This window comes from Drosophila rhopaloa, unplaced genomic scaffold, assembly GCF_018152115.1.
Source record: "Drosophila rhopaloa isolate 14029-0021.01 unplaced genomic scaffold, ASM1815211v1 contig_163, whole genome shotgun sequence".
NCBI classification, from domain to species: domain Eukaryota; kingdom Metazoa; phylum Arthropoda; class Insecta; order Diptera; family Drosophilidae; genus Drosophila; species Drosophila rhopaloa.
Window position 1 is genome coordinate 12,848,696 of NW_025335043.1, and position 25,110 is coordinate 12,873,805.

A 25,110-nucleotide genomic window follows, 5' to 3' on the forward strand; every position below is an offset into this window, starting at 1 on the left:
CTTTATTATTATGGCAAACTAATTAATCACTTATCACCCGTCATAGCCAAAACATTTAAATTCCCATCAATCAACCTTCGTTCAGCTGTAGCTATTTCCATCTCTCCAAAGAGAAAGTGCTTAGGAAAAGTGCACTCTCTTTACCTGGTTCTCTTACAGATGAAAGGAAAGGAAATTGAATTTGGCTGATGGGAAAAATACGGCCAAGAGCACGAAGAACAACTTGTCCGACGACGCATTCCGTGGTGCGTTCTCCGTGCTCGATTCTCAATTTTCAATTCTCGACTCCCAGTTCGCGGTGCTCATTTTCCGGCGCAGTTGGTTGTAGACATTTTCCCGGTGCGGACGTGCGTTGAGCGGTGGAAATTCTCGAACACGTTGCGAACACGAACCGAAGGAAAGAAAGTATCATAATAGTTTCGTTCGTTGTAACACTCGGTTCTTTGCGGTGTTTCGGTTTTTGCACTCTAATTTCATTAGCCGGAAAGCAGCGCGGGGAAATGTCCACCGGGCAGGGCAAATAATCCGGAGGCAGATAAAGAAGTGCGTAAATTATGACATCGGGATATGGCTTAAAAAAACCAAAGAGAGAGCGGTTGTGGAATGTGGGTTGTCTCTTCGGCTGGCTCCCTTTTGCCCCAAAGTGTGTGTCCTGATAACATCGCATCGCAGAAAGTAAAATTAGGGCAAAATGCTTGGCAGAGTGTGTGTGAGTGCCACTCCCACCACTTGACCGCCCTCGCTTAAAGTGCTCGTCGTTGTCGCAGCCTAATTAATTCAATGGGCCCACTCTGCTGCACCTAAATTTAGGGCTCCCTAAAAGGCCACCACGTTTTTAAATTCCCATCGAATTTGGGGGGTATATCTGCTCAGGCCATAACCTTAAACGAGGGCTCTAAAAAGGACAAAAACAATTTTTAAATTCCCAACAAAGTTATTTGACATTTTACAAGGACCCATTTCTGTTAAATTCCCCAGAGGGAATGTGATTTTTTATTCTTTTCAATAATTTAACCGTTAATATTAAAATTTCAGTAGTTTTTACTTGATATTTTTGTCGCTTAAATTATCATATTTTATTAAAATACATAAAAACGGTCCAAAAAAGGACATGCCAATTACTTGATATTTATATGCCCACCCACAGCATATTATATTCCTGCATTTACATGTTATTCTTTGAACAAACAACTGTTCGGTTGGTAAATTATTTTTAAATTGCAAAAACATTTCATACGCAAAGTCCCCCAGAGCAAACGCAAAAATGTATAAATAAATTTTCCGTTTTTCATGGCCACACAAAATGAGCGACAAAAAATCGGCATCGTCGATTGTAGGGCAAAAACCTCCGGAAACAACAAAAAAACAACCGAAAATCCCAGAGAGAAAAGTGAATCAAAAATGGAATGAAAAAGTGTTCAAAACTGAGTGACAAGTGCGATTCGACTGAATCTTTTTTTGGGTGCCAACCCTCCGCTAGTTGAAATGTGCGAGAATTTATGATGCATTTAATTAAAACGAATTTCGGATGTTTCGGGACGGGCACGGGACATTTGCTCGCAAATTTGATGGTCAACAAAAAAGGGACTAAAGAGGACCCTCAATGCGAGTAACAACTGCGCCCAACACTGTGCTACAAAATTTAAATGATTGATAACGAGTCAGTGGCCATAAATCAGCAACTATAAATTCGATAATTGAGTTTTAAAAATTTGAATTAAATACTTGTGAATCGATTATCACAAATTTGGTTTGGTAATCCCAAAATTGGAGTTTTTCAAATGTAGAAAAGGACCTTATTAAAGATGTATTTGGAATGGCCTAAAATCTATTTATATTTAAATCCAAATCGATTTATTAATTAGGGAGCACAGGTCCTTTGTACACCCCGTCTACCTTGGCATGACTAACTCAACTCGACTCGTGTTGCGACTTTATTAAAAAATCCTTACCGCCGCCGAAATTTCTTGTGGCTCTCCGGTTTCCTTTCTGCGTGCCTAGTGTAATTTGGCTATGTGTTGACACGGCCACCTATTAACCCACCACCACCACCCCCCTGTTGCCATTGCTGCACCCCACCCATTATTCCGGCCTTTTGGCAAATGCGTGAGTCACATGTCAGCCAAACTGTGAGAGTCGTCATCGTACTGGCAGGTCCCGTCACCCTCCCGGTATATTCCGGTTTTCGTATTCGTATTCGTATTCCACTCCATCTCGACCACTTCACGTCATGTTCGGCCCACAACAAACATGACATTTTACGGTTCTTTTATGCTTGCCACATGTCACGACACAGTTAACTGCCGCATAACGCAAAGCAGCTCGCAAAAAAACCCAACATAACATAACGCAACGCAACTCAACTCAACTCAACCCAACTGAACTGAACCGAACCGAAACAAAACCGCAGGCGACATATGAGGCTGTGACAGGCACGGTGGCAGCCAGGGGTTAAGAGCTCCTTCCTGCCGAGATCTATGACATGACCGCTCTGGAAAAACATAAAAGTCCCCTGTATATCGGAATAGCGTACCAGAAATAATGCCCAGCCAGGTATGCAATTATGCAAAAAGGGGGCGTACTTTTGGTCTGGGTTCGGGCTGCCAATCATGGAGAAATTGAAATTGCTGTCGACAATCGTGAGCTTTTAAGGTTAAAGTTGGGATAACACTAAAGGGACATCAATTGATGACATGCCAGGTGACGTAATGGATTTGCGATGAGTTTAACAAATACAGGGTTGAGACTACAGAGCACCCATTTTTGTCGCTGTTTTCTATATAAATAATTCATTGTTTAGACAACGATAATGTTATGATCAAAGATTATGTCCCGATTTTAAGTATATCCTGTTTTATTCCAATTATATGCTTTACGTTTGATCAAAATATTCTTAAATGTTCTAAGACAAGACAAGAATTTTTTATTAACACTAACTAGGAAATTCATAGGCTTAGGGATTTCGGCGTCACCTTAGCTTTACTTTGAGCAAGCATACTTTTGAGACATTACATATACCCAATATATTTGCAAAATACCGGGTACTGCATAAAAAGGATAACCCTCAGGTGCTCGAGGGCTTTAGGAAAGGACAAGCAACTTTCCGGGGTTGACTCTTTTATTGCCGTCACTTGAGCCAATATTTGCACATTTGAACAATGTTGCCATTTTTTCCACGTGGGCGTTACCCTATCTAAGCCACCCCCGAATCCTCCCACTCAGCCATGCATGCTTAAATGTAATGAAATATCCTTTTCCGTCTCCTGCCCCATCCATCGTCAGTCTGGTCGCATAAAAAGGCTCAATTCAATTTTTCCACGACCCCACCCCGCGAGTCCTGGGTTTCCCCGCCTCCGATTCGGTCTGCTGCCAATTCAAGTTTCCATTTTCATTAGAGAGTCCAGACCCCGGAGGTCCTTCAGGTGCTCACATGCTCGTGCTTTCTCTCCGCTCGCTCTACACAATGCTCAACTCGTTGAGCTTTGTTGGAGTTAACCAAGTGGGAAGGGTCCTTCAGAAGGAGGGGACCCACATAGGATGTGGATGTGGAAGGGGATGTGGGTGCTTGGTGCTCGGTGCATATAATTAAGTCATCCGGTGGGCGGGGCAGTGGCCATGCATCATGTATGCTCGGAAATGCTGCAGAAAGTTGAGCAAATTAGGATGTAGCGAACTAGTTGCAGCAGCCTTCATGGCTTGATAAATAATTTATTTGATTTAATTATCCCAGCCTTGCTGCAGAATTTTTATACATTGTGCTTCTAATAACTCTGCATTGGATGCTCAAATCTCAGGTTTCTATTATTTATTTCTCTGCGCTTTTATCCTGGCAACGGTTCTCAATTTTCCTTTATTGCTCCTTGCCTTTCAGGGAATTTTAATGAAGCGGGGCTTGAGTTTCCTATTCTATTCCATTATTCCAATTAATGGCTTCTAATTTCAGCCATCTTTAGTAAGTGCTCTCTTTTCTTTTAAGATTTTTATAGGGATCTTAGCCAAGTTGTTGAAAAATATTGACCCTGCTAATTTTATTATTTAAAGAGTATATTGAAACTACATATTTTTTCAGAAGTTTAAATATTTATTTAATTTCTTTTAAGTATGCCTTGTTTTTTTAAGACTCAAATATTAAGTTCATCAGTTATTATAAGTACTTAAAATATAAACATTTTAAACCTAATTTTAAAACATCCACTCATTCCTTTACCTAAAAACTTTTCCTTATTTCTTATTTTAATTTTCCAAATTCCTAGAACTTAAATTCTAAAAGTATCTCCTTGTTTTTCATATTTCCTGGATCTTCCCTATTTTCTTGATCTTTTTCATTTACCTTTTTTCATTTCCATTTCATTTCGCAAAGCTCTTTTGAGCCTCGGCGCAATCTTTCATTCGTTCGTGCTTCTTTCACTTCAATTCCATTTGATGCGCCACAAGATTTCCCAACCCGATTTGTCGCCCTCCCAGCGTTCCACCCATTTTCCGTTGTAACGTGGGGCACGTGTAATGTGAGAGGCCCGTAGAAATGTTGACCAATTCCTTGCACTTGCCTGCACTCGCCACAAGCCCTGTTTCCCAGACCAGTTAGGCGGTTGCCTTTCCTAACTTTCCCGCTGCCATTGCTCTTGGCTTGGGGTCTTGTTCTTTTGTTATTGTTGGCTGCGCACTTGAGTTCTTCGGCTCGCCCTTTATTGTCCGTCCCCCCGACTTTGGGCCCCATTCGGGCCTCGACACGTGAACGTGAGCAAGTGGCCCGCCGGAGTGCCCCTGGCTCTTCCCCGGGCACGCGATGCACTTGGCCAAGATACCTCAGCCCGAGCACCTCGTTTTTGCCCCTCGCTTTTTGTGCCCGCCATCAGCTGCAACTGTTGGCAATTTTTTTATCCGTTACCAGTTGATTGCAGGGGTATATTGTATTTGTGGAACTCTTGGAACCACATGTTTAGCATCTCTTAATCTTAAATACTGCTGCCTTAATAAACATAATTTTCTAATTACTTGATAGTGTGTTTTTTACAAAATGTAGTGGTTTTTATAAGTCACATAATTAATACAAAATATATTATGTACACCTTCTTCGGTACTTAGAAACCTATAAAAACCCATTTTTGTGATGGTAAGAAAGGAATTTGTAATCAAAACATTCATAAGGTTACTGTCTTCCAATATGCCAAGTTATTTTTATTTGCCAAAAAAGTAGTCGACAAATTTAAAAACTAATAGGTAACTAACAAGTCTCAACACTCCGCAAGAGCACTTCCACTTGCTTTATTGTGCACAATAGACGGGAAAGAGTTTGGAGGCCAGGGAAAATAATTTTCATGCTCATGGACGGCGACGAAGTCGGCACTCGAGGGCATTTTTTATGAGATGCCTGGGCAGAGATGTGGAGACCAGAGTTAGAGCCCAGCTTGGTTAAGTTTGCCAGTTGATGAATAATTTAAGGGAAAAACACATGTTACAGGCTGGAATTCGCCACCCAGGCAAACAAATCGGTCGTTGAAATTGTCTGATATGAAATTGCCTATTTCCGGCTCAGTCTGACTGCCGAGCAAGTTGTCATGGGAATGGAAATGGGGTGGAGGTAGCCGAAAGTTGCCGGACAACCAAATTGAAAGAGCTTTTTCTCCGGGTTCCTATGTTTTCAGGCAACTGAGATAACAATCAGCACAAAGTTTGCTTTTTCTGAGTTTCAAATTACATGCGATAAACATCATGCTTCAACCTCCAAATTGGATAAACTTAATTTGCTTAGTATCGAAGTTTTGGAAGGTTAGCGCTAACAAGTTGGCAATATAAATCGTTAATGAATGAAATCGAGCTCTCGGAAAGAACCTATTAATTTTTCAAGGACCTTTTTGGTCGCCGGGCAACGCAATCTTTTTGATCCGAGCAGCTTGAAGCTACACAAAATATTTTAATTAATTTTTCACAATCATAAAGTCAGACTTGAAGAGGAAATTAATTGAATTTATGGCCTTGAAACCGGGTCGAAAATAAAAGAGGCCCAAAAGGAAGTGCGACCGGCCTGTGGCATTAAATTGAAATATGAACATGAAAGCTTTTCCATTCATCAACAGGCCACGACGACCTTAGACATTAACACATTCACACGCCATGTTTTATGTATGTACGCCCCCTATATATACTATAGTATTTATCAAAACAAGTGGTGGACCCGGTTTTCGTGGCGCGGGAGGGAAGACGTAAAAAAACAGAACGTGTCGGGGTCACCAACTTATCTTCATCTGGGGAGGGGGGCCAACCCTCGTTTGTCTGCCATTGACGGCCCTTAGTCCTTCGGTTCTCCCTATTTTTCCTGCCATTTGGACTTGGGCCAGACAACGATAATTTAGGGCACACGTAACGTACAGCGAAGTTGGGCCCGAAGTGGGTTTACTTTAGCAGATAGCCACGGTCCCTGCCTTCCCATTTCCTTCTCGCGGAAGTCCTTTCTTCGTTCCCTCCCAGGAACATTAGGGATAATCATTACGATGATAAGCACGAACGATTTGATTTCTCCCGTTTATGAGGCCGTTGTCATCGACAGTTTCGGTTGGGATAGGAAAGTCGGCGGGTGAGGCTCGGCGATCGGAAATGCTGGGCTTATGTTTGGGTCTTTGTGTCTTTGTTGGCAACTGTTTGTTTGGGCCGGCCTTTTGTCTTGATAAGTGACTCAAGTGGCTTTTGTAGCTTTATTTTTATGGCGTACTTTTTGGTGGTCTCGCCCAGATATTGAATAGTTCACAGCTCATTTCGTTTATTATTATTTTAGTTTGGCGAATTTCGAAACAGCGTTTTCATTCAGAAACTTTATGAGGTCTTAATGCTATTTTATGGGAGTTTCCAGTTTTCAATTAGAAACTTGATAAATGCATTTCGTCTTTGTGGTCGCCTAAGTTGGCCAAAAAATTCTCATTATGTTTCGGCTTTGCTTTTGTTAATCCCCTGAAATTCTACTTCCCGCTTTTCCACTTTATCCGATGCACAAATGTGTTTGTGTTGAGCTTTTAAAAAGTTTCCGCTTCCCGTTTTATATATAATATAAAAAAATTTCTCATTCTTTGTGCACTCATTGTTGGCACTTTATTCACAATTCGTTTTTTGTGTGAACTTTGGCGATGACCCAGTTTCCCCTCAACTACAAGAGTTGTTTTTGCTATTTTTGGTTATTCGCTCAGACAACGCGGCGTATGCGTAATGTTCAAAAGTTAAGGAACCATTTTAAACCCGGCCCGTTTGTGTGGGTAAAAACTAACAAGCAAATTTGCTTTTAATTTCGAAAAGCCAAAGCCGAAAATCCGCAGACTTCATAGAACATTTCAAATTCATGAACACAAATATTTGTCAAGCGAAAAGAGAATTGGGCGGGGCGCACACTTAATGACAAAGTAAGTCAAAATGTAGCGACAACATTTGCCCATACATCATGGGATAAAACGGGGATGCGGATGGGGACCAACGATGGCAGGATGGCAGGAGAGCGGTTTAAGGACTTTGCTAACAAATGGCATCATCACTTTCACTTGCCAAGCTGCAGCAGACGAACAGTGCGGTTAGCAACTATAAGTCTGCGTCACTTAAATCTAGATATCAAGTTTGTTGAGCTCTAAATCCTTAAAAAATTCTTAAAGACGAAAAATATTTCTAAGGCTGGCTTTTTATTATGTGAATAGAATAAATTTAATGAATTTAAAAAGGTTTTTCTTAGGAATCAAAGTCAAAGTCAAATAAAATAAAAACATGAAAAAGAACCTATATTTTATATGACAATAAAAGCTTATATGTGAATAATTAGTAAAATGATTTTGATTTTAATTTATTTTTTTAATGGAATAAAATCAATAGTCATTTTTAGGTTAATAATAAAACATTAATCTTAATAATACATTTATCAATTAAAATCATAACTTTAATAAAATTCATTGTCGATGTATTAACACTTTCAAAACTGCGATGCTGATGTTTTAAGTAATTAAGTACACAATGATTGATTATCTGAATTTCCCATAATGTTGCGAATCGTAGTGTAACTTTTCCACCCACACCACCCACCTCTTGGCTCACTTAGGTTAACCCACATTGACAATGAGGCAAACAACAGACAGACATTGCGGAGGGGAAAACAGACATGTTCCCTTTGCCGGGCCATCCTTAAAAATCCGCACGGAGAACTCTTTCATCAGCAGAAGCTGCAGCAGCAGCACTTTTCTTGCCTCGCTTCCATTGTGTCAACAACAAGCGAGGTCACCCAAAAGTGGGTGGAAAAGCGGTGGGGGTGGCATTAACTGCAGCACATTAATGTTATTGTAGGCGTGGGCTTCGCAGGCGACTGACTGACTGACTTTCCCGACTCCTCCCCACTTTCCCTCTCGTTTTTTTCGACGTGAAGGAAAGGAGCTTTTGTTGTTCAGGCGATTAAAAGTTGTCATCGTTGTTGTTGTTGCTGTCTTCCTTTCGCTTTTGGCCCCATTCGCCTGACATCGTGGCGGGGCTTCCCCCATTTCTGGTTTCACTTCGTTGTTGTTGTGGCTGACCCGCTAACCTCAGAACACACAAACACACATAGAAACCCGGCTACACAAAGGAAAACTCATAAGAATGGTAGTAATTCATATATTTTCACCTTCTGCTTATTTTGAAAGTCCTTTGTGCAATAAATATAATTCCATTTAAGCCTGAAACGGATTTTAAACTGATTTTAGTTTAAAGATTGATGTGAGAGTCGGATGATTAAGCTCAACCCTTAACTAAACCCACTTATCAGTTTAAATAAACCCTATCTTAGAGAAAAGACTTAAAATTGATCTTAAATTAGTTTAAAAGCTTAATTATACAAAACTGGCTTTTAATCACTTTAATAACTATGATATGATTGGGGTGTACATACGTATTTGTCGTGTTTTTGGGCATCATCTATATTTTAAAAGTATTTGTGTCACATATAAAAAACCACCTTTAAAATTGTCAAAAGGTCATAAATATGCAACAACGTTGTCCTATTTTTTTTTAGAAAAAACATCCTTTTTCATGCACAATTTAGGTCCTATTTTTTCTCTGCACAGGAAGCAACCCACAGCCGCGGCAATAAAGCGCGCTCGGTGAAAATCGCCCACTTGGCACAGTTTCGTCGCACAATTACAGGGCAATCAATTGCCCAAGCTGTCAATAGTTGCCAATAAATTTATTGAGAGCATGGCAATCGAACTTGGCAGAGCGCAGCAATGCCACTTTTGCCGTGGGCGTTGCAGTCAGCGCTAAAAAAATCAAATACCATAAATAAAAGTAAAAACTTATCGTAATTTTTGTGTTTCTTTTTTCGTGACAGGAAGGAGCCAATGAACTTGCGGACAACTTGAGACGACCACGAGGAGGAGGAGGAGCAGAAGGAGGAGGAGCAGCAGGACCAGGAGTAGCCCCTTGGGCGGTCAAGGAACCATGGGCGACCTGCAGGCCACCATCGAATTCTCCGTGGAGCTGCACAAGTTCTTCAATGTGGATTTGTTTCAGCGCGGGTGAGTCTGTCGCCACGTTTTAAAAGCACTCAAACTCAGTGATGTATTCATCCAAAGAAACGTAAAGTAATAAAGTAAATACCAAGAAAGTTTTATTTGCACGCCATGGAAATTGATGGATTAGCGGGCAAATGCGTTAGTCAAACTTAAAGTCGGAAAAGGACAAGTCAGTGAAAAAAAATGTACAGCTTTAAATTCCCATTTATAAATCAGAGAGTCTTAATATTTTTTACTTTGCTATAAATATTAAACTCTATTAGTATTTAGGCTTAAAGTTACCCATAGTTTCTTAACAAATCGCCTTTAAGCGGTTTAAGCAATTTCCTGAACGATTTATTATCCCGATTTTAGAGGGTAACAAAAACGAATTGTTTTTATGCCACTCTGTTTGAAATAAATTCGTGAGTAGCTCATAAAAATAGTCTCATAAAATGTATTGTTTGTTTTCTGTATCTTGGCATTTATGCTGTCGTAAGCTTTAAGTTTATGGAAGTTTTTAAAACAGACTTCCTTCAATTAGTACCTCTATGTGTGCAGATGAACGATGATGAGTTGCACTTCTTAATTATGTGCAAACATTGAAGAAATGTGGGTCAATTGCGACATTACACAGAGAGCTATTGGTACAAAATATTTCAAATAAAATTGTTAATTTTTCTCCAATTTGTTGAGCACACTCGCCCACACACTTACACACAGATGCCTTTGAAGTGCTGGGCAAACAAAACGGAATGCAGTGCAATAAGCAAATAAAGAGTGCACAACCAATCAACGGCAGAAAAGGGAAAAAAGAGGGGGACAGAGGGGGCCGGAGGGGTTATGTAGTGACCGTAGCACTCACTAATTGTCAGCCAAGTGTTTATGGGATTTCAATTTGTTGCTGCTGCTCTTGAAGAAAACGAACGGCGGGCAGCAGCTCGTGTTATAAAAATACATAAAAAAGTGTACAAAACGAAGCTCGCATGAAATGTGCGCAAATACACAAATCGTGTGCGAGTGCCAATGGATGAAAAGAAAAATAAAGCAATTGTTTGGGCTGATTTTTATGTGTTTTTCTCTGATTTTCCTTTGTTTGGCTGTCACTGCGAGTGAAGCTGCTGACGACCGAGATGTCAGTGGCCGACACAACTAAGGGGAATTGAGGATTTTTGATCTTTAAACGTTTTGACAGCAAGTTTATTATAGGAGAAATACGATACCACGAACAGGAAATATACTATTAATCAGTATTATAAGATATAGGTGACTTTCATTATAAATATTACGTATACGACTTTATTTGTACAGCTTTTTATGGCAAAGCATTTAAGTACATATATGACGTTTTGTATATTTATACCCGTTACTCGTAGAGTAAAAGGGTATATTGTATTCGTGCAAAAGTATGTAACAGGTAGAAGAAAGCGTTTCCGACCCTATAAAGTATATATATTCTTGATCAGGATCACTAGCCGAGTCGATATAGCCATGTCCGTCTGTCCGTCTGTCCGTCTGTCTGTCCGTCTGTCTGTCCGTCTGTCTGTCCGTATGAACGCTGAGATCTCGGAAACTATAAAAGCTAGAAGATTGGCATTTTGCATGTAGATTTTAGAAGTTCCTACGCAGCACAAGTTTGTTTCAAAATGGTGCCACGCCTACTTTAACGCCCACAATCGCTTATATACGATTTTAAAAATTTAAATATTTCGGAAAAGTAAAAATGCAGTTTTATTGTGTTTATCAATACCTATCGAAATGTAGAAGAAATTTTTCAAATCGGACCATTCGTTAAAAAGTTATGCGTGATCAAAGTTTCTATCTGCATCTCCCTCGCACTCCCTTCACCTGAGTAACGGGTATCTGATAGTCGGGGCACCCGACTATAGCGTTCTCTCTTGTTTTGTATTTCCTTGTAGTTTGATTCTGCAAAAATCTGCATTCAAATTTGTCATTTAACTTTGATACATTTTTTTTAACATTTTCATGTTGGTGATTTCTAAGTTTCCGATGACTTTTAAAAAGTGGCCTACAATTGGACATCTTGAGTCTATAACTTTACCAAACTTAAGCCGATTTCAAAGTGGCATACCTCTAAAGACTCGTGATTCGATTCTCTAAAAATCTGCATTCAAAATTTTTAATTTAGGGTTGATCAAATTTTTGACCCATTTTCATGTTAGTTATTTCTAATTTTGCGATGTTTTGTAATAGAAAGACTTAAAATTGGTCTTCGAGAGTCCATAACTTTACCAAACTTAAGCCGATTCCAAAGTGGCATACCTCTAAAGACTCGGGATTCGATTCTCTAAAAATCTGCATTCAAAATTTTCAATTTAACGTTGATCAAATTTTTGACCCATTTTCATGTTAGTTATTTCCAATTTTCCGATGTCTTGTAATAGAGTGGCTCAAAATTGGATTTCGAGATTCCATAACTTTACCAAATTCAAGCCGATTCCAAAGTGGCATACCTCTAAAGACTCGTGATTCGATTCTCTAAAAATCTGCATTCAAAATTTTCAATTTAACGTTGATCAAATTTTTGACCCATTTTCATGTTAGTTATTTCCAATTTTCCGATGTCTTGTAATAGAGTGGCTCAAAATTGGATTTCGAGATTTCATAACTTTACCAAATTTAAGCCGATTCCAAAGTGACATACCTCTAAAGACTCGTGATTCGATTCTCTAAAAATCTGCATTCAAAATTTTCAATTTAACGTTGATCAAATTTTTGACCCATTTTCATGTTAGTTATTTCCAATTTTCCGATGTCCTGTAATAGAGTGGCTCAAAATTGGACTTCGAGATTCCATAACCTTACCAAATTCAAGCCGATTCCAAAGTGGCATACCTCTAAAGACTCGTGATTCGATTCTCTAAAAATCTGCATTCAAAATTTTTAATTTAGGGTTGATCAAATTTTTGACCCATTTTCATGTTAGTTATTTGCAATTTTCCGATGTCTTGTAATAGAGTGGCTCAAAATTGGACTTCGAGAGTCCATAACTTTTTATATCAAACACGCCATTTTTCTATACTTGACTTTCTTTAAAATGTTTTAAAAATGTAAGCAGCAGTTTATTCGTTAAAAATGGCACCTTGGAGCTCTGACATTTTTTAAAATCGATAGTTTATGTAGCGCATTGTGCAATCTTCTCCCGCCCACAGACTCTACCAGGTGCGCTGTGGCCTGCGTGTCTCGCCCCGTTTACCCGTGCAGGTGGAGACGAGCATTCCGGAAGCGAGCGGAAGCGGCAAACAGAACGGACACGCGAACGGGGGCACCGCCGACCATGGAACCCAGAGCAGTGACAGCGAGAGGGGGGAGCAGCTGTCGCCGGGGGAAGTGCCACGCCTCCTCGAGGCCCCACCGGGGGGCAGCTGCACTTCCGCCTCGGTTATCAACGGCAGCGGTGCATCGCGCATCTTCCAGATACTCTACCGCAATGAAGAGGTTCCGCTGCGCGACATCATCCACTTTCGGAGCCATTTGCTAGGTGAGTGACCTCAGGAAAATATTATTTCGAAATTTAAGATATGGTTCTTGCCTTATAAAATATTTTAAAATTTAATATAAATGTTTTTTTTTTATGTATGAAACTTAAAAAATTTTAATTAATGAAAACTTTGAATGACTTTTTCTTCAGATAAAGGTTACTAACCTTTCAGAAAATGAAAATGAAAAGGTAACTTTTCTTATTTTAAAGTCAAACATTAGTTTTTTTTTAGGAGTGCGGCCATCGGCCAAGTAGGCTAGTGCATAAAGTGCACTTTCGAGCACCAGAGGCTCTTGCCAAGAATGCGAAAAGGTATCGCGTTCTTCCGCATTGTTGGCATTGCAGTGTTTGTTTCATTTAAAAACAATCGTGTCGACAAACATTACAATATCTAGCTGGAACTGCATAAATCAAGTTTTAATTATTCACAACCAGAGTAATCCAAATTTAAGCGACTAAAGACTTGTGTTACTAATTTAATAAAATAGATACAAACCGCGAAAAAAAAACAGTCCACTGCTAATTATTACTTTCTAGAATTTCTAAAGATTATTTTAACGATTTAAAAATTCTAAATTAAATTATAACAGTGTCAAGAATACTGCCAAGTAGGCTAAGCTAGAAATGTGCACTTTGGCGAGTGCCAAGAATGCCGGGAATTCCCCGTTGCCGCATTGGTGGCATTTTAATGGCAAACCGGGAAAAAACCCACCCAAAGCGGGTAACCAGACACCAAATCACTCGCCCAGTCAGCGGACAGTGAAACTTTCAGAGCCGAAATGAGTTTATTGTTCGATTGGAAATATAAATCAAATTGTCAGGGACCGGACAAAGTTCTGGTTCTGGCCAACAAAAAAAACTTTTGAGCTTTTGGGAATGCTCAATGGGGAACAGGAGTGAAGTTGATGACCACATGGGACAGATGCCGAAGACGTATGGCAGGACACAAAGTTCAGTTTGGAAATTTCCACCTAATTGCATTTATTGCTGACTGCAGCTAAAAGGATTTTTGCTGCCCTTGCTGCAATGCAATTACGGCAAGTTGGGAGCTCCTTTTAGAAAACTCTTTGCCAAGCAAGGGAAAAACTTGGCCCGCACATTGACCCAGTTTTTATTAATAAAAAACACAAGACGCTGAACACAAGCCAGAAGGCCAAGTATAAGGTAGAATATAAAGTAAACAATTTAGTTATAGATCGTGCTAGATGATCGAATTAAAAGTGAACTAAAAAAGCTTTGGTGTCATAAAAAAAAGTATAATTATGAGACTTGAAGGTTACATTAATAAACTATTTTAATCTGAAAACATTTTAAGAATAACAAATACATTTTGAAATAAGACATCACCATTTTTAAACATATAACATATATAGCTATATATAAATCGTACATAAACTTATTCTTTTAAATGTTATGTTCACGTTTATAAAACAATCATCTTTTAAAATATTCTGTACACAGGGTAAGCACGCCATAAAACAGCATAAAAACCCATAAAAACTGAATGTGTCAAAAAACGCAGGCGAGGTAAAAAGCAAATTGAAAGTTAATTTCCACAATAACAAGAGGTGAAGAGTGAGATACGGGCGAAATGCGGAAAAGCGCATGAAAAAATGTACACACGCACCGTCAACAAATGGAAATGGTGGATATAAATATAAATATAAATAGATATTTTTATTCGCATATTTATGGGTATTGTGTAAAGAAATAAAAGAGGGAGAAGAGATTTCAAGGTGTTGGCAACTCGTTCTCGGAAAAGTGCGAGAATGATGAGCACTTGATGGACGCCTAAACCCCTCGATGTTGCCTATTCCCATGTCCCTTATCCTTATTGTTTTTTCCCTTTTGTCTCGCCTTGGAATCTTTCAACAACAATGGAAACATCATCCACTTGGCTGCCGAGTAAAGTGATTAATTCATTTGGACAAGTTTCCCAAGCATGTGCCGTGGCGGGAAATATAGAAAAAGCCGCAAACAAAAGTAACTTTTCAGTTGACAGCTCTCAGTCTGTTGTTGATGTCTCGCATGTGTGTGATTGTTGGGGTTTTCCCATTTTCCCTTTTTCCGCTTTCCTAACTGTGCAATTTATCTTTGGCACACGCAGAATACTCGTACGCGCATAGTTCGTATATAGTGGGTTACTGCACCGCAGACAATAAAATAAACTGTGTCGAGCAGCGGAGACCCTTGTGAAATCCTCGCCGTTTAAATTATTCCAGCCAAAAGCAATTGTCACCATGGACCACATGGCGGATGAGTGATGCGGCGGGCCCAAGCAAATCTCAACAAGCAAAAGAGATGCTTGGGGGTCTCTCCGCTCTGTTCTTTTTATTGCCTTTTGCGATGGATAAATCCTTCTTTTATGAAAACAAATGAATTTTATGACCCCACACACACGGGGGGTTTTACGGAGGAAGGTTGCGGGAATCCTAAGTAGCCACCCCATAAACCACCATCGACATGTGGAGCAAATTGAATTTGATTAACATTTTCAGCTCAGAAACGAGCCGGTCGGGGATTATGGAGCTATACAAAGCTATAGGTAGAGATCGGGGTCTCCAGGGGGAGCGGAAAACATTGGTAAACTCTGATGGTTATTATTATGGAGCGGCAGGTGGAATAATCGCTGGTATTGATGAAATACCGAAATGTGGGAGGCTACGATTAGGTTCAGCTCACTTGTTGAATATGGAATAAGTAAATCAGCATCCAAAAGAGGGAAAAAATCATTGCAGCATTAATGGACCCACATTTTTAAGAGCTTACTTACGAAATTTTCCATCAACTTTATGAGTTCATAATAGCTAATTCTCCTTACATAAAAAAAAATTTAAAAATTAGTTGGTATAAAATTAGCTTTAAATGGTTATAAGACTTTTATAATAAATTTGTAGTAAGATTTTTTGTAAGGCTTATTTACTTTTTACATATATTAAATGGAAAATAGTGAGCCGTTGTTATGAATATATTTGAAACTAGTTACATTAAAGTTATTTTCTATCTTTACATGTTTATAGTAAAAATAATCTCTTGTTTGAGCTGCATTAAAATATTACACTTTACCGCACGCTAATTTTCCCAATATTCTATGTAAGCCAACTTGTATGAACATAAACAAATAAATATTTAATACTTTGACATCTGCTGTGAATCGACAATGAAACCTAATTGATTGAGTTCCCAAACACAAATGTTAGCAACTAGGACAACATTTTCCTGAGTCATCTATTCCTTGGTTTCCGGCCAACCATTTGCGGTCTTCGCAGAATTTTGATTTGTCTTTCTCGCATGCACAACTACATGGACATTAACCCATTTTGTTTTGGGGGCTGAGGGCCAACCCATCCAATACCACCCACTAACCACTATTCTGTTCCGAACTAAACGAAAATCAATACAAAAACAAATAAGACAAAGACGGAATTGAAATCGACTTCTGTGGGGGTTTTGGTGTGGCATGGGTTACATAGGATGTTTGCATGCTGGATTTTCTGCCGCATTTATCCCGGGGATTTGCAGTTCACTCAACCTCAAGACGGATATTCATTTTTTTGCCCCCTTTTTTTGCAGTTGACAGTCGTCACCTGAAGGAGTCCATTGAACGGGCCGAGTTTTCACTGCAGTTGGAGCTCTGGTTTGGCGAGCAGAACGGGACGAGCGGAATGAATGGCAATGGAAACGGGAGTGGGATGGGCAGCTTCTCCGGATCTGGCAGTTCCACGTTGACACTGGCCTCCACCAGGAACCTGCAGCTGAACTTCCATCCGGGACGTGGCCTTCATTACCATCTGCCGGTGCTGTTCGACTACTTCCACTTGGCGGCCATCAGTGTGGGCATCCATGCCAGCCTCGTGGCCCTCCACCAGCCCTACATCAAGTGAGTAGAGGAGGTGTGCCCCGATGCACTGAAAAAAATACTTTTGTATGCTTTAGTATAGTGTGAATCGTAGGAAATATACATTTTATTTAAAAAGTTTAAATGGGTATTAAAACAACATTATGCTGCGTTTAAAAATAAAAGTCAAATTTAAAATGTTTTTAAGTAAATTTATAAAAAAAATATAAAATAAATGTAAAATTATTAAAATGACAGCAGGATATATTTAACACAATTATAATAAAAGACAGTACAACGATATATTGAATTGTAATTTAAGAAACCAAATTAAAAATTTATTTTAGGTAACTTTTTGATAAAAAAATTTGTAGCGTCCTACTTTTTGTGACTACCCACGAAACTTAAATTAATATACAAGTGCACTTCTTTAAGCTTAGCTATTAAACGATCAAAACTATAACTAATTTTGCATAGTGTAGGCGGTTCAAGTGTCAGGCGATGCAGGAGATTCAAAGTGAAGATGACAACATGATCTCTAATGTCAACGTTGATATAGTCATATTTTTCACAGTAAATTGAACCCGCAGCGTGGGCTGGGAAAGGGGCAGTTGGCGGGGAATGGGACAGTGGGCGTGGCAGACCCCCTTTTATCGTGTCCTGTTGCGTGGGGATTGCAGCATCGGCAGGACAGGGGATTTCGTAGGCAACTGGCGGCCAGTTACCCGCACAAATCATTTCCAACTCATTAAAATTGCGCACAGGCTCCTCCTCCGCCGCCTCCTTAACTACCCACTGTGCATACAAAATGCAGAGAATACAAAAAAAAAATGTCGAGGCATAAATTTTAATGACTCTCGCAATGCAATTGTCCTTTGGCTCCTGCTGGGAAAAGTAGGAGGATAAAAGTACACAACACAAAACTTGCAACTTGCACGGCCAACAAGACGCAGAGGCGTTACAGGATCCAAGGGGGCGTGGCTGGATCCTTTGGCGGAAAGCTACAACTTCATACTGCAGAGTCAATTTTTACGCCGTTTGATTCCGCAAAAGTTTTTATCCTTCTGCCAGTATTTTTGCCCCCTTCTCCTTGACGAAAGTTTACCATTTTTCTTCTGCGAATAATTCTTTAATCTGTTTTGTATTGCTAAAAGTTGTCGGCAATTTTCGTGCACAAATCCTCTGCTATTGCTCGAAGCCCAATCTCTAGTTGGAGTACCAATTTGATGTCCTCGTACGGAATCCTTTGGCAAACAAAACATGAAACGGAATTTGAAATTGACTCAGGGCGCGTAGTTCCCGCTCCCTCCAAGTGAGTCTATCTCTTTCGTATGAATAAAATATCATCTCATTGGGCTCCGGAATTCCTTGTTGACCTTGGCCTCTGCCCCGATGTGGATACTCATGCTGATTACAGCCCGCCAATCCCCGCAACTCTTATCCTCGCGAGCGAAGCCGTAAATTGCCTGATTATCTCGGCAGGCTGAGGTCCAATCATGCTCGGAGTCGGATTGGCTTAGCAGCGGATTTTCGGGGGAGAAACTTTAAAGTGTTCGGGATTAAATCTTTTAAAGAAGATTTCCTTGCATTTTTCCCATGGAAACTTTTCAGTTTTACGGGCATGGAATAATAAAGCATCCCTTTTCCTCTGACTCACTTTTCAAAGTTTAATAGTTAGATTGCCCTTTATAATCCTTATTGGTGAAGGTTTTTTTGCCTGCAATAACCAACATTTTCTTTTAGTTACTTTTATCCCAGAGGTCCTTTTTATCCTTGTTCAACCATTTTTTCATAGTGCATTTAATTTTGGATTTTATTGGATTTGATTTAAGGTTTAATTTCTGGAATCCAACAAGAACTGTAAGGTGTTGGAGAACCTAATTTATTTAGTTAAGATTCACTGGTTTAGAAATTTGGTACTTTTTTATTTTGGATATCTTTGAATCTTTTATCAAAGAAAATTTCGTTCTAATTTTGTATTTCCTGCTGGTTCGTATACTTTTTGGTATATAAATCTTTTCTTTTTTTAAACAACGATTCTGCACTAAATTTCTATATTGTTCCAAAATTTTTTTATTTCTTACTTACCATCACCTTAACACTTGTAGGTAATTAGTTATGACTCAGGAATCATCGACACCACACACTATATTTTTCACGACAGTTACTTGCAGTTTAAATTCAACCATTTATCGTTTTCTATAACCTACGATTCATTTATCTCATTTTTTGCGCTCCAACGATATCGAAATAAACCTAAATATATAATCCATATCAATATCACTTAATAACGGATCAAACTTGACCAATTCAACACTGAAAACTGGTTGCGGTTGCAGGAAAAGCAAGTTCTCGTATATGAAATTCTGGTAAGAGCCCATCAAAATCCTTAACTCTCCGTAACTGTGTAAATTCCGTACTCCACTCTGCTCGGTTCACGTAGTTGGTGTAGTTTCTGTGGCCAGGAGAGCTTGCTTTATGTATCCATCCGTCCGTCTGCGTCTCTATCCTTTTCTCTCTCTTTTCATTATGTGTATAGTATCTTTAAATGGTAGATATGAACTGGATGTCACGTATCCATTAAATGTTAATAGCGGTTTTTTATGATTCTCCTCCTGTAATTTCAGTGCGCCTCGCAGTTCGAAGCCCTGGAGTGCGGGAAAGTTGAGCTGCAGGGGAAACACCTCGCCGGGACCCTTGGAAGCGGTGTTCTTTGGACCCCAGATAGGTGGCACCACCAAGTGCAGCGGTGGACCCGCGGGCAGGCTGCTCCAATCCCGAGCGATTCATCGAGAGATCTGCTGTTTGCTCCTGGGAGCCATTGAGCAACTGAAGGCCACGCTAAATGAGTTTAGTACAGTGTTACCTCCGAGTATAAACTCCCAGATTGGATCACCTCCGCTCAGGGAAAACGACACGGCAGAAAGGCTTCAACTTTTGCTGGATCAGGCGAAGCAACTGGAGGCGGAGGAGGACTTCGCCATAAGGGCCAATTCGGACATAGCCCAATTGTGTGCGGAGAGCATTTTCTGGTGGCGCAGGGTCCTCCTGGCCTCCAGATCCTCGACGGCCGTGCACACGCTGCTGGCCAGGAAGCATCATATACTTCGAGTGCGTAGATTTGCCGAAGGTTTCTTTGTGCTGGAGCAACCGCGTCATGCGGCGGCAGCTGGTGGCCAGGATCAAACGAATGGATCACCCTCACCAGGTCACTGTCAGGGATACGTGGCCATAGCGGAGCTGGCCAGGAGGAGTCGCTATCTGCAGTCCCTGCCGCCGCTTCCCGTTCACTGTACACCAATCGATGGCGATGCCTCCTCATTGCCGTTGATCTTCGAGGATCGCTATGTGACTCCGGGCAGCAGTTATTCCCGAAGAAGATCCGGTAGTGATCCCCAGCTGGATGAAACGATCTCCGTGGTGGGTGGCCAGAAGAAGAAGGTGGACAAAACGCACTCGAGCAGTAGTTTGAATGGCATTAAAGATTGCCTGGCCTGCCACTTTGACTATGATTATCCACAGACCAATGGCTCGGGTCCAGCTCATCCGCATGCCAAATGTGTGATCACGCCGAGATTCGCTTTGGGCGGCGAGGTGCTCCAGGCGAGTCTCACCATTGCGCCCAGCAAGGAAGCACCTGCTGAGGTAATCGCTGCTCCCTCACTGCGTCACAATCTATCCAGGCACTCGGTCACGGGTTTGCTGGAGGATCTCGATCTGGATTCGAGTGTGCCAGCGCGACACAGTAAGTCCCTGGATCAACTTGATGGTTGCGACGGACTAATCACGAATCCAGCGACAACGACTAACAACCATACGCTACCCCGACTCCAAGCAGACGATCTGATGAGGAACATATGTGAGTTTCGTCAGAGATATGGGAAATTCGACTACCTGCACGAGATCAAGCTGCTGAATCCTCCCAAGCAACAGCAACCGGTTGTTCAGCAACAGCAACAGCAGTGTACCAATGGCTACAACTCCCTGCCCAAGTCGATGGTTCCGCCGAGGAACTCCTATCCACCACCTCCGCCGAGTCAGCACACCACCATGCCGAGGAGTAGTTCCTCGCAAATCCCGCGAGCTGTGGAGATTGCTCGGGTCAGGGTCTCCGATATCAAGGAGATGCTGAGGCAGGGCCAACTGAGGAAGGAGTCCAGCAGTTCCGAGAGCGACATGATGCAGAAACTCCAGATGCTTAGTTCGAATAGTGTTCCCTTTCGCTTGGAGGGAGCTGGAAATGGAAATGGAACCAGTAATAACAACACCACCAGCAGTGATCCCAACACCAGTGGGTTCAGTGAGTCCCTGCCTAATCTGGCTCCCCCACCGGAATTCGATTCCGATTCTCAGTTGAGGCGACAGCGGAGCAACTCCACCTCGTCGCTGAGCGAGGAGAGTGGCTGGGTGAGCAGTCGGAGGAGCTCACTGGCCATCTCCAGTCCGGATACCATTACCAGCACAGGTTTAACCAACCGACAGAGGCACACGCAACTCAATTTGGGAATGGGTATGGCCATGGAGACCCGTCTAAATGGCGAGCAGCTGAGATTACGTCTGCAGAAGGTCCTGGAACAGCAGCAGCTCCAGCAGCAACATCCCCATAAGACCCGGAAAAGACAGGCCGCCGGAGTAGGATCCTCCAGTCAAAGTAGAACTCCAGCTCGCCAGCAGACCGACGTTCACAAGAAGATCTCATCGGTGACTGTTAATGTGAAACGGGAGCGTTCGCGCTTCCAGTTGGATAGACTGCGTCACCTGCCCAATGGTGAGTCCACGGAGGTGGAGGAGATGGAGCCACCGCCGCGCAGGAATCGCCACAAGACTGCCTCTGCCACCAAGTGCGAGAAATCCAAGTCGGATTTCGATATAACGAGTCTGAAGGACATGCAGCCATTGGATGCGGTGTGCCTGCCACCTCCTCAGCAGTTTCAGGATCAAGAGCAGGAGCTAGCTCTGACCTTGGCTCCTCCGCCACCCGATGAGTTCCGTGATCCGCCACCAGAACCGGCGCCCACAGCTCCTTTGGCACCTGTCCCCCTGCCAGTTACTGTTACCGTTCCTGCTCCGGCTGCACTTCCTCCTACGGGAAAAGCCAAGTTGGTCTCCTGCCATCTGCCACCGCCTCTAAAGGAACGCCAGCCCGTGGGTGCCATCGATAATCCAGTGTACCACATCTACGAGTCACTGCGCCCCATCTCCACGCCGGCCATCTTCAGCAATAAGCCTGTACTGAAATCCCACAGCTTGGCGGAGTTAAAACGGCCACAGAATCTACCGAATCCCCTAAGCCACCAATGCAAATCCCATGCGATTAATGGTAATGGCGTGGAGAATGGTTTGGACCACGAACAGGATGAAAACAAGGAGAACTCCAATGGCCAGGTGAGAGGAACGAAGCAGACACATAGTGCTAGTACCATCTCCAAGCACAAGCGGAAGGGTCCGGTGTCCTCCGCCGTCCAGGAGGCACCTCCCAGCATCTCCCTACTGGAGTTCGAGAAGTATCGCGAGGAGTTCCGAAAGCAGATCAAATACCAGGGTACCATATACTCCGATTACGTACAGCTGGCCTCGGAGCTCCCATACTTCTACATCAGTGACGAGTACCGTGCATTTTCTCCCAACGGAATGCACCTGGTCATCTGTGTCCACGGGTTGGATGGCAACTCGGCGGATCTGAGGCTGGTGCGCACCTATCTGGAACTGGGATTACCCGGTGTAAATCTTGAGTTTCTCATGTCGGAGAGAAATCAGGGAGACACATTCTCAGACTTTGACACCATGACTGATCGGTGAGTTATACAATATTTTAAATACTATTATTTTTGGTCCATCTTAAACTAGATTTGCCTTAAAATCTTTTAAATTATTGTACTACTCGCTCAGCAACTTAAATACAATTTAAGTTTTGGTTTGATTAGTTTAAATGTTAACTTTAAAATTGATTAATGTTTAAATTGTATATCGTTTAGGCTGGTAACCGAGATACTCTACCATATCGATAGCTGCGCTTTGAATCCCGCTCGAATATCGTTTGTGGCCCACTCCTTGGGCACGATCATAGTGAGGAGTGCGTTGGCCAGGCCCCAGATGAGACCCCTGCTCCCGCGTCTGCACACCTTCCTCTCGCTGTCGGGACCTCATCTGGGCACCCTCTACAACACCAGTGGATTGGTCAACATGGGTAAGGCCATAAAAGTTAGGAACACCACCTAAAATACTCACCATTTATACGTTCGCCTGTAGGCATGTGGTTCATGCAAAAGTGGAAAAAGTCCGGATCCCTGCTGCAGCTTTGTATGCGGGATACCACCGACATGCGGAATTGTTTCCTGTACAGGCTGAGCCAAAGGAGCACCCTGCATCATTTCAAGAACATTCTGCTCTGTGGATCCAGCCAGGATCGCTATGTTCCAGCGCACTCGGCCCGATTGGAACTTTGCAAGGCGGCCATGAGGGACAGTTCCTCGTTGGGCACTATTTACAGGTGATTAATACACCCCAAGCTTATAAAATATCGGTCTATTATACTACTTTTTCCCAGGGAAATGGTGCACAATATAATCGCTCCGATTTTGGCCAGGCCGGAACTGACTTTGGCCCGCTTTGATGTCCATCATGCCCTGCCTCATACGGCCAACACTCTAATTGGTCGTGCGGCTCACATTGCAGTCCTGGATTCGGAGTTATTTATTGAGAAATTTATGCTAATCGCGGGACTCAAGTACTTCAGTTAACCAGATCGCTGAACCAAAAAAACTGCTGACTTTTTAATGGTCTTATTAAAGTCCTAACGAGCTAGTCAAAAACAGAACATAGTCGAAAGGGTGAACTACACACTTAGTAAATAGATTTATTTTTAAAGAGGGACTTTGATTTTCTTAAGAAACTAAAACTACAGGTCAATATTTTATAAGTATAATATGATTACATTTTTCGTTTTTAATTTATTTTATTTTATTAATTTTATTTTGTTCAATTTAATTTTATTGCTTAAATGTAAACTTTAAATGTATATATTTGACATTATTTTAAATTTAAGATATACAGTTTTATTAACTTGAACGTATTTAACGTTAACTACAATACTTTCTAATTAAAAAACCTACTTAAATACACAGGGTACTCATAAATCGAATACAAACAAGAACCAGAGTCATCAGATCAGCCAACTGATTCCAATTGATCTGCGATTGGAACAAGGAATTTATTGAAACAAATCGTTAGACTTGAATTTTATACAAATGCAACTCTTTTGTAGCAAATTGATATTCACACTCACACTAACATACGAAAAAATCAAAAAACAAAGAATGTTTAATCAAAAACCTATAACCAAAACCAATGGCAGCATAACTGTCGAAAAAGTGTTAACGATAATTACATTGTTTAGCTGTAAGAGTTAAGCGCATACAAAGCAAAAAACAGAAGCCAAAGACATCATAAGTAGTGTTAAATTCCAGTTCAAAACTATATAAGAAACTTTTTCGAAACGGTTGAATTGAATTGCAAATGGAAAGTGAACGAAAACAAGAACGATCATGTTAAGTATACGTAAACTATCGATAGTAGTTGAGCACGGGCAAGACAAGGTTGCATTTTGATGAAAGTAGCGAAATAGTATTAGCAATTTTTAAGACTAATCAAACACAAACAGAGACAAAATGGTTTTTTCGAAATCTTTTTACTGCTAGACAAGAGAACAAATTTAGAAGAAGTAGAGATAGAGTAGAGGTAGCGTTGAACTAGTCGAGTTGTTGGTAGCTGAGTGCAATATTGGAGCGCGTCAATTAAGTTAAGAGCTCGACGACGAAGAGGTTTGCTTGCAGATTTAGATTTTTCATTGGGAACAAGATCGATAACGTAGCGCATATAAAGCAGTTAGGACACAAATTTGAAAATTCGTAGTCTAGTCCTAGCCATAACTCTATGTTTTCTGAGCTTTTTCCAATCGCTGTTGTGAACTACTAATATTTGTGACCCTACCAGAAATTGCATTCTTTATATGTGTATAACCGTCCTAAATGTAACTACTTTATCAACTTGCTAAAGCGAAAACAAAACGTTTAACTGGTTTTAAAATGTTTATATGCATCCAAAACTTGAATGTGTGTTGAAATGTTTCCTTAGGCACTACGATTTTACTAAATGTATTCCATCAAAATTGAGCAAATTCCCCTAAGTTGCAATTTAAAATGTTTTCTTTTCGAATAAAATATGCTAAAATTCAATTTTAGTGGAACATAACCTGACAGTTTTTTTTTCAATGGATATTGTTT

The 25,110-nt window shown here is 41.1% G+C and overlaps 1 protein-coding gene across 3 annotated transcripts; it reads left to right on the plus strand.

The window, feature by feature from the left end:
* Positions 1 to 333: 333 nt before the first annotated feature.
* On the plus strand, positions 334 to 25,078 carry LOC108048155. 3 transcript variants are annotated; one of them, XM_017128655.2, is made up of 9 exons: positions 334 to 543; positions 9,326 to 9,512; positions 12,662 to 12,990; positions 16,564 to 16,870; positions 19,168 to 19,197; positions 19,456 to 22,623; positions 22,804 to 23,015; positions 23,078 to 23,318; positions 23,376 to 25,078. In XM_017128655.2, the coding sequence occupies exons 2-9, from the start codon at positions 9,436 to 9,438 to the stop codon at positions 23,566 to 23,568; spliced, it is 4,557 nt and encodes a 1,518-aa protein (XP_016984144.2). In that variant the 5' UTR covers positions 334 to 543; positions 9,326 to 9,435; the 3' UTR covers positions 23,569 to 25,078. The 3 variants fall into 3 exon arrangements, with proteins under 3 accessions (XP_016984144.2, XP_016984141.2, XP_016984143.2); XM_017128652.2 differs by lacking the exon at positions 19,168 to 19,197; XM_017128654.2 differs by lacking the exons at positions 334 to 543; positions 9,326 to 9,512; positions 12,662 to 12,990; positions 16,564 to 16,870 and having other exon boundaries at positions 19,128 to 19,197.
* Positions 25,079 to 25,110: the final 32 nt, after the last annotated feature.

Coding starts and splice junctions, on each gene's coding strand:
- LOC108048155 (XM_017128655.2), top strand. CDS start 9,436: ATGGGCGACCTGCAGGCCACCATCGAATTCTCCGTGGAGCTGCACAAG. Junction 16,871..19,167: donor CTCCACCAGCCCTACATCAA/GTGAGTAGAGGA, acceptor TTGCGGTTGCAG/GAAAAGCAAGTTCTCGTATA. Junction 23,016..23,077: donor CAGTGGATTGGTCAACATGG/GTAAGGCCATAA, acceptor GTTCGCCTGTAG/GCATGTGGTTCATGCAAAAG.